The sequence below is a fragment of the Poromitra crassiceps genome, assembly GCF_964638095.1.
Source record: "Poromitra crassiceps genome assembly, chromosome: 25".
NCBI lineage: Eukaryota > Metazoa > Chordata > Actinopteri > Beryciformes > Melamphaidae > Poromitra > Poromitra crassiceps.
The window spans coordinates 2,166,278-2,176,925 of record NC_139649.1 but is presented as its reverse complement, the minus strand read 5'-3'; the positions used below and the strand labels follow the sequence as shown (position 1 = coordinate 2,176,925).

At 41.8% G+C, this 10,648-nt stretch overlaps 1 protein-coding gene across 2 annotated transcripts in view; it reads right to left on the bottom strand.

Annotated features, from left to right (window-relative positions):
• pxk (PX domain containing serine/threonine kinase) overlaps positions 1-8,008 on the bottom strand; it is a 32,964-nt gene extending 24,956 nt beyond the window's left edge. For both annotated transcript variants that reach the window (XM_083660665.1, XM_083660666.1), the window contains exons 1-3: positions 7,831-8,008; positions 1,312-1,362; positions 963-1,010 (exon numbers count right to left, since the gene is read on the bottom strand). In XM_083660665.1, coding sequence (XP_083516791.1) covers positions 963-1,010; positions 1,312-1,362; positions 7,831-7,935 — 204 coding nt within the window. In that variant the 5' untranslated portion in view covers positions 7,936-8,008. The remainder of the gene's footprint in view (positions 1-962; positions 1,011-1,311; positions 1,363-7,830) is intronic.
• Between the last annotated feature and the right edge of the window lie 2,640 nt (positions 8,009-10,648).

Below are 10,648 nucleotides of genomic sequence, written 5' to 3'. Positions count from 1 at the left end.
ACCGGACGCAGATTGGCCAAGACGAGGCTTGTGAAAGTGTGAGTGTGTCTGTCAACACGCTGCTCTGACTCACCAGCAGGGCGGGAGTCCTGTTTGGCTCCTTCTCAAAGCAGTTTCATTCACAACTTCAGACTGAAGCTGCCTTCCATCCATTAAAAACTACTATTATTGGCTTTCATCCAATAACTAAACCAAGTTCAATCCAATATCAAACCAAGAACTTTGCTGTCCTTTACGAAGTGCCATAGTTTGACCTCTGTTATACGCATAGAGAGACTTAGGTTCCTGAGGACCAACTCACTTCAAAAGTTTTCAACCATCTGGGACCCGTTTCTAGTCTACCTCGATGAGGTTTAGGGGTGACGGGTGACTCGCCCGGCTGGTTTATCACGGACCCCTTGTGTGGGATCCCAGGCACAATATCTCTCACAAGCACATAAGCAGCTTATGCGGCTGGTGATCATGTTGTGAATGTTGATCGTGTATGTTTTCTTTTCTTTTTCTGTGTCTGAGCGTGTTTGTTTGTCTTGTCTGTGCATTGTGTTCCGAAAAACTGAAAATAAAATATTGAAGAAGAAAAAAAGCCATAGTTTTAATGTTGTGCTGTCAATCATTTGGTGCGATCGTGTAGCATTTTCCAAAACATGACGTCACATGACTCTTAAGCCCCAGACACGCCAAGCTGACAGTCGGCCGTCGGCCATGTCTGGGCGTCAGTCGCTCTAGTATTTGCGGTGTTGACCGTTGGCTCTAGTCTGCTTTGACGGCGGCTTTTCCGGCCGATTCAACATGGCGTCGGGTCGTTGGCGAGAGAAATCACTCTGATTGTCAGGCCAGTATCGGAACCGATACCGATACCGAGCCCTACTTTCCAGTTCTCCCGATGTGTCTGGGACTGGGACTTTATATGTTTACATGTTTATTTTTAGTTAACCTCTACATGTGGACGTGAAAGGACTCACCATCAGATTGCTGTTGAGAACGTCAAAGTCACTGTACCGCCGAATCACCTGCAACACAGCAACACATATACTGTCTTTTTCTGGATCCATTTATTGTTTCTCTATAGACAGACTGAATGGGATTTTGGGTGAAATACTGTCAGTAGAAATCACATATAAGTTACGACATATTTTATGTTGAAGTTTTATGAATAGATTCTAGCTTGTCAAATTTTCTGCCCAACAGTTGATTGATCAAATCGTCTCTCCAAACAGGATTGACTGCCTCTGACTGCTCTGTTTCTCTACGAAGTGGATTCTCATTGGTCGAGTGAGTCCCTGGCAAAGACACTCTGTTTGTTGTATTTACCTGCCAGGTGTTGTCTGAAGACACGCCCCTCTGGACTCGGATGATGTACTCCTGTGAGAGAAAGAGAGAGACGACTTAATTCACTTCATTCTGCTTCATCAGAGCAGAGAGAACCAATACATGTATTCACCTTTAGAACAGAAGCAGGCAGCAAGAATTCACATCTCCAGCCAACAGAGTTCTACTGAAGGTTAAACATCGGGGAAGAGGTATAATATTCTGAGAAAAAACTCAGAATTTCCCAGATTAAAGTCGGACATTTATTTGTTTTATAGCCTGATAGATGATGAGAAATTGGGCTGTATAGTGAACAGAATAAGCTTTTGCTCTATCACATGAGAGACGGTCAGTATTTGTGGAATGTGCTGCACAAACACATTGATCTGGTCGGACATTTCTAACGGAATTGAGCCTAACAAGGTTGTCGTATTCATGTTACACACATGCCTTTGCCTAAAGAATAGTTTGACTTGATGCCTGTTTATAACACCTACAGTAGGCCTGTTTATAACACCTACAGTAGGCCTGTTTATAACACCTACAGCAGGCCTGTTTATAACATCTACAGTAGGCCTGTTTATAACACCTACAGTAGGCCTGTTTATAACACCTACAGTAGGCCTGTTTATAACATCTACAATAGGCCTGTTTATAACACCTACAGTAGGCCTGTTTATAACATCTACAGTAGGCCTGTTTATAACACCTACAGTAGGCCTGTTTATAACATCTACAATAGGCCTGTTTATAACACCTACAGTAGGCCTGTTTATAACACCTACAATAGGCCTGTTTATAACACCTACAGTAGGCCTGTTTATAACATCTACAGTAGGCCTGTTTATAACATCTACAGCAGGCCTGTTTATAACACCTACAGTAGGCCTGTTTATAACACCTACAGTAGGCCTGTTTGAAACATCTACAGCAGGCCTGTTTATAACACCTACAGTAGGCCTGTTTATAACACCTACAGTAGGCCTGTTTGAAACATCTACAGTAGGCCTGTTTATAACATCTACAGCAGGCCTGTTTATAACATCTACAGCAGGCCTGTTTATAACACCTACAGTAGGCCTGTTTATAACATCTACAGCAGGCCTGTTTATAACATCTACAGCAGGCCTGTTTATAACACCTACAGTAGACCTGTTTATAACACCTACAGTAGGCCTGTTTATAACACCTACAGTAGGCCTGTTTGAAACATCTACAGTAGGCCTGTTTATAACATCTACAGTAGACCTGTTTATAACACCTACAGTAGGCCTGTTTATAACACCTACAGTAGGCCTGTTTATAACACCTACAGTAGGCCTGTTTATAACATCTACAGTATGCCTGTTTATAACACCTACAGTAGGCCTGTTTATAACATCTACAGTAGGCCTGTTTATAACACCTACAGTAGGCCTGTTTATAACACCTACAATAGGCCTGTTTATAACATCTACAGTAGGCCTGTTTATAACACCTACAGTAGGCCTGTTTATAACACCTACAGTAGGCCTGTTTGAAACATCTACAGTAGGCCTGTTTATACCACCTACAGTAGGCCTGTTTATAACACCTACAATAGGCCTGTTTATAACACCTACAATAGGCCTGTTTATAACATCTACAGTAGGCTAGGCCTGTTTATAACACCTACAGTAGGCCTGTTTGAAACATCTACAGTAGGCCTGTTTATAACATCTACAGTAGGCCTGTTTATAACACCTACAATAGGCCTGTTTATAACACCTACAATAGGCCTGTTTATAACACCTACAATAGGCCTGTTTATAACACCTACAGTAGGCCTGTTTATAACACCTACAATAGGCCTGTTTATAACATCTACAGTAGGCCTGTTTATAACACCTACAGTAGGCCTGTTTGAAACATCTACAGTAGGCCTGTTTATAACATCTACAATAGGCCTGTTTATAACACCTACAATAGGCCTGTTTATAACATCTACAGTAGGCCTGTTTATAACACCTACAGTAGGCCTGTTTATAACACCTACAGTAGGCCTGTTTATAACACCTACAGTAGGCCTGTTTGAAACATCTACAGTAGGCCTGTTTATAACACCTACAGTAGACCTGTTTATAACACCTACAGTAGGCCTGTTTATAACACCTACAGTAGGCCTGTTTATAACACCTACAGTAGGCCTGTTTATAACATCTACAGTATGCCTGTTTATAACACCTACAGTAGGCCTGTTTATAACATCTACAGTAGGCCTGTTTATAACACCTACAGTAGGCCTGTTTATAACACCTACAATAGGCCTGTTTATAACATCTACAGTAGGCCTGTTTATAACACCTACAGTAGGCCTGTTTATAACACCTACAGTAGGCCTGTTTGAAACATCTACAGTAGGCCTGTTTATACCACCTACAGTAGGCCTGTTTATAACACCTACAATAGGCCTGTTTATAACACCTACAATAGGCCTGTTTATAACATCTACAGTAGGCTAGGCCTGTTTATAACACCTACAGTAGGCCTGTTTGAAACATCTACAGTAGGCCTGTTTATAACATCTACAGTAGGCCTGTTTATAACACCTACAATAGGCCTGTTTATAACACCTACAATAGGCCTGTTTATAACACCTACAATAGGCCTGTTTATAACACCTACAGTAGGCCTGTTTATAACACCTACAATAGGCCTGTTTATAACATCTACAGTAGGCCTGTTTATAACACCTACAGTAGGCCTGTTTGAAACATCTACAGTAGGCCTGTTTATAACATCTACAATAGGCCTGTTTATAACACCTACAATAGGCCTGTTTATAACATCTACAGTAGGCCTGTTTATAACACCTACAGTAGGCCTGTTTATAACACCTACAGTAGGCCTGTTTATAACACCTACAGTAGGCCTGTTTGAAACATCTACAGTAGGCCTGTTTATAACACCTACAGTAGGCCTGTTTATAACATCTACAGTAGGCCTGTTTATAACATCTACAGTAGGCCTGTTTATAACATCTACAGTATGCCTGTTTGAAACATCTACAGTAGGCCTGTTTATAACACCTACAGTAGGCCTGTTTATAACATCTACAGTAGGCCTGTTTATAACATCTACAGTATGCCTGTTTATAACATCTACAATAGGCCTGTTTATAACACCTACAATAGGCCTGTTTATAACACCTACAGTAGGCCTGTTTATAACATCTACAGTAGGCCTGTTTATAACACCTACAGTAGGCCTGTTTATAACATCTACAGTAGGCCTGTTTATAACACCTACAGTAGGCCTGTTTATAACATCTACAGTAGGCCTGTTTATAACATCTACAGTAGGCCTGTTTATAACATCTACAGTATGCCTGTTTGAAACATCTACAGTAGGCCTGTTTATAACATCTACAGTAGGTCTGTTTATAACACCTACAATAGGCCTGTTTATAACATCTACAGTATGCCTGTTTATAACATCTACAGTAGGCCTGTTTATAACACCTACAGTAGGCCTGTTTATAACATCTACAGTATGCCTGTTTATAACATCTACAGCAGGCCTGTTTGAAACATCTACAGTAGACCTGTTTATAACACCTACAATAGGCCTGTTTATAACATCTACAGTAGACCTGTTTATAACACCTACAGTAGGCCTGTTTATAACACCTACAGTAGACCTGTTTATAACACCTACAGTAGGCCTGTTTATAACACCTACAGTAGACCTGTTTATAACACCTACAATAGGCCTGTTTATAACACCTATAGGCCTGTTTATAACATCTACAGTATGCCTGTTTATAACATCTACAGCAGGCCTGTTTGAAACATCTACAGTAGACCTGTTTATAACACCTACAATAGGCCTGTTTATAACATCTACAGTAGACCTGTTTATAACACCTACAATAGGCCTGTTTATAACATCTACAATAGGCCTGTTTATAACACCTACAATAGGCCTGTTTATAACATCTACAGTAGACCTGTTTATAACACCTACAGTAGGCCTGTTTGAAACATCTACAGTAGACCTGTTTATAACACCTACAGTAGGCCTGTTTGAAACATCTACAGTAGACCTGTTTATAACACCTACAATAGGCCTGTTTATAACATCTACAGTAGACCTGTTTATAACACCTACAATAGGCCTGTTTATAACATCTACAATAGGCCTGTTTATAACATCTACAGTAGGCCTGTTTGAAACAGAACACCTACAGTAGGCCTGTTTATAACATCTACAGTAGACCTGTTTATAACACCTACAGTAGGCCTGTTTATAACATCTACAGTAGGCCTGTTTATAACACCTACAGTAGGCCTGTTTATAACATCTACAGTATGCCTGTTTGAAACATCTACAGTAGACCTGTTTATAACACCTACAATAGGCCTGTTTATAACATCTACAGTAGACCTGTTTATAACATCTACAATAGGCCTGTTTATAACATCTACAATAGGCCTGTTTATAACATCTACAGTAGGCCTGTTTGAAACAGAACACCTACAGTAGGCCTGTTTATAACATCTACAGTAGGCCTGTTTATAACATCTACAGTAGGCCTGTTTATAACACCTACAGTAGGCCTGTTTATAACATCTACAGTAGGCCTGTTTATAACACCTACAGTAGGCCTGTTTATAACATCTACAGTATGCCTGTTTGAAACATCTACAGTAGACCTGTTTATAACACCTACAATAGGCCTGTTTATAACATCTACAGTAGACCTGTTTATAACATCTACAATAGGCCTGTTTATAACATCTACAATAGGCCTGTTTATAACATCTACAGTAGGCCTGTTTGAAACAGAACACCTACAGTAGGCCTGTTTATAACATCTACAGTAGGCCTGTTTATAACATCTACAGTAGGCCTGTTTATAACACCTACAGTAGGCCTGTTTATAACATCTACAATAGGCCTGTTTATAACATCTACAGTAGGCCTGTTTATAACATCTACAGTAGGCCTGTTTATAACACCTACAGTAGGCCTGTTTATAACATCTACAGTAGGCCTGTTTATAACACCTACAGTAGGCATGTTTATAACATCTACAATAGGCCTGTTTATAACATCTACAGTAGGCCTGTTTGAAACAGAACACCTACAGTAGGCCTGTTTATAACACCTACAGTAGGCCTGTTTATAACATCTACAGCAGGCCTGTTTGAAACATCTACAGTATGCCTGTTTATAACCATCTACAGTAGGCCTGTTTGAAACATCTACAGTAGGCCTGTTTACAACATCTACAGCAGGCCTGTTTGAAACATCTACAGTAGGCCTGTTTATAACATCTACAGTAGGCCTGTTTGGAACAGAACACCTACAGTAGGCCTGTTTATAACATCTACAGTAGGCCTGTTTGGAACAGAACACCTACACTACACCGCAGTAGTAGTTGACTCACATGAGCTGATGATGAAACATCTGACTGATAAGGAAACATGTGATTTCCTGTTTTCCAGCAAACGAAACCTCCTTCCAGGAGCTCAGGAGCTCAGGAGCTGTCTGTCCATTAACCATGAAAACACTCCACACAGCAGAGTCAATCCACACTGATACTCAACCCCAGGCTCTACAGCCACATGCGGCTCCTTTGTGGGTAGTTGTGGCTCTTTTAAGTGCTACTTAAGCTGTAGCTGTACTATACTGTCCAGTACACTGTACTAATACTGTCCAATACAGTGTACTACTGTACTATACTGTACTGTACACTGTACTATACTGTCCAGTACAGTGTACTACTGTACTATACTATACTGTAGCTGTACTATAGTGTCCAGTACAGTGTACTACTGTACTGTACTGTACTGTACACTGTACTATACTGTCCAGTACAGTGTACTACTGTACTATACTATACTGTAGCTGTACTACACTGTCCAGTACAGTGTACTACTGTACTGTACTGTACTGTTCCAACACGGGGGTCAGCCAATTACTTCCTATTGTGTTGACACTTCCTGTGACAGTACAGAACTTGATTGTGGTCATTGTGTTATCGCCCTCTAGAATCACCTGCCACCCAATGTGAAATTGCAGCCAGTGAGTCAGACTAGGTTGGCATTTTGAACAGGAAGTCGTAACACAACTGGATCAAGTGGGCGGGGCTACATAAGGTGAATACTTATGTAGCAGTACATAAGTACAGTGTACTGTAATTTGCTATACTGTACTGTACACTGTTGGAGGTGGACTTACATCAGTTATTACTCCGCAGAATGCAAACACCCAGGCCAAGGTAACGGTCAACTCACCTCGGCCTGGCCTGTGACAGCAATGTGACAGACAAGACAGTGTAACAGACAAGACAGACAAGACAGATGTGTGACAGACAGAGAAACAGACAAACAGACTGACATAGACACAGACAAACGGTGTGACAGACTGACTGAGGTGTGACAGACAGACAGACAGACAGACATAGACACAGACAAACAGAGGTGTGACAGACAGACAGACAGACAGACAGACAGTCAGTCAGTCAGTCAGTCAGTCAGTCAGTCAGTCAGTCAGTACCGTGTGTGACTGGAGGTTCTGGCTGGCCTCGATGAGCGCCGTCAGCGGCACGGTGTCATCCAGCAGCAGCCGGCCCGGTCCCGGCCCGGCCACAGGCTTCTCCATGCCGGGGTCACTCTAACATCTCCTGCTTATCAATAACCACTGACATCGATTACTCTGACATCACCTGCTTATCAATAACTACTACCATCAATGATCGATATCCAGGCGGAGCTCAGCTGAGGAGGAGAGAAAACGGCTAGCTGACTGGCTAGCATTCAGCTTCCTAGTTGGATATTTCAGTGTAACCAAGGAACTTATAAAGAAGGAAGATACATTGCATCATACAACTGCGCCAGACGTTGATGATGCCTGTGATTTTCTAGCCAAAGTCACGCCCTCTTCCGCGTTAGAAATGTTCTATGGTTTTTCGTGATACTAAATATAGCTGATAGCTTGTTTTGACCAAGTAAAACTATGCATGCGCATTTGAGCAATACACCCATGTATAATGACGTTTCCTTCTTTATAGGTTCCTTGAGTGTAAACCAGGAAGAGCTGCTCTGGTCTGACGTCATCAGACTTCTTCTGTAGAATCATTGCTCACAGAGGTAAACAACTGCTTTTTTTTGTGTGCATTAGCGCCACCAACTGGTCTGCAGCCAGTAGCACAGGGGTGTAGTGGTAAATACAGAGGTGGGTAAACTAAGGTCAGGTGAGTAGTTTACCCACCTTGTTTCCCCTCATTGATTGATACAGTTGATATGAAAATAGAATCCGAATGAGAATCAGAATCACTTTTATTGCCACAATATGCAAGCATTACATACACGGAATTTGTCATTCATATCAATATTTAGAGATAAAGAAATAGGAAAAATATCCAAAGACAATCACAACATTCCAAGTGCAAGCCTCATTTCAAGATGGGGGGGGGGGGGGGGGGCGACGCAAAAATAGCGCCCATAGGGGGCGCCTCGGCAATGTTTTCTATTTTCAGATGGCCTCCAAACCTTTTGCCAAAACACTGTTCAGGGGTCTGGCATAAATGTGGTCGCACCAAAGACTTGTGTTTCTATCTATATTACTGTTACAGTAATAGGAGCACTATACTTAGTGACTTTCCCACTAGACTCTAGTGCAGGGGTGTCAAACATGCGGCCCGGGGGCCAGATCCGGCCCCCCAAAGGGTCCAATCCGGCCCAAAGCATGACTTTGCAAAGTATGAAAATTGCACTGAGAAGTCCTTCAATCCAATGTGATGCACCTGTGAAGGCTAAGAGGTACCAGGTTTCAGGAGCAAGTTAAATATTAAGTCGCCTATTCATGTTATCTGTATTAATCACTAAATGGTCAGCTGATTTCATTACCTTTGCTTGACTATAGAGAATTGCACAGTTGTCATCAATTGTAATCAGGGGTGTAGTGATAAATACAGAGGTGGGTAAACTATCCAAAGTGAGTAGTTTACCCACCTTGTTTGCCCTCATTGATTGATACAGTTGATCTGAAAATAGGTGAGTAAACTATCTGTCTCATTTCAAAGAGGTGGGTAAATTGTGTTTACTTGTGTTTACCCTCCACTACACACCTGATTGTAATGCACAGTACAGACAGTAGATTTGATAATGTGCTTGATAGTAGCTGAGATAACCTTGTGTTGTAGGTGATGTAATTCTTTACATTAAGATAAACGGGAAAATGTTTAGGTTTTGTCATTTATAGGTTATTATTGATTATTGATTTTCATTGTGTGGCCCACTTGACACCAAATTGGGTCGCATGTGGCCCGTGGACTGAAATGAGTTTGACACCCCTGCTCTAGTGGGAAACCAACGAGGTACAGTTGGTTACCCCCCCCCCCCTTTTTTTTATTTAAAATAATTTCTCTGACTCCCTAGACATGGCTCACAGACCTCCAGGGGACTGTGGGAACCACTGTCCCAGGTCTCTAGTTTGTGGTTGTAAAATGTCATGAGGCTGTGATTATCCTCAAGGTCACAACAGCTCATTTGATACAGTGAGGTCAAGTTTCAAAAAATGGTCTCAGTGGTGTAATGGTTCACAAAGTCCACAGTTCGGTTCGATACGACAGTGGTGTCACCGTATGTTTTCAATACAGCAAAAAAGTAGAAATGGCAGCGAAATTTCCTTTTAATTATTTTTTTAAACTTATTTGATTATTTTCACTGTCTAGTTTAAAAAAAAAAGTTTAACACTTTTCGTCTTTTTTGTCTCAGGTTTAGTTTACCATAATATCCCCCCTTTCTTTATCAAGGATCAATCAAGTCGAGCCATAGACTAGCACATGCTTCCTCTGATACATGTGTCGCCACCAGCCGCTTCTTTTCACCTGACAGCGAGGAGTTTCATCGACAGGACATAGCGCGTGCCGTGGCGCCCCCCGACCAGGCCAGAGGAGGCACTAGTGCAGTGACCGGGACACACACCCTTAATCCGGCTTCCCACACACAGACACGGCCAATTGTGCCTGGATGGACACATCGCCGACCAAGCTGGAAGTAACACACGGGGGCTCGAACCTGCGACCTTCATGTTGGTAGGCAGGGAATCACCGCAGAGGTAGATTTTCAGTAAGTGGTTTGGTAAGACAGACAGACAGACAGATGGACAGACAGACAGACAGATGGACAGAGAGAGAGAGACAGACAGACATGTAGAAATAAAGACGGACAGGTATTTTGAGCCAGGCAGCTCCCTGAGTCTCCAGTGGATATTAGAAAAATATAATCTTCATCACTTTCATCATCTTCATCATAATAGAGTGCAGAAGAGGCCCTCTTCCGAAATTGAAGAAAGAGTTGTGGATACAAAA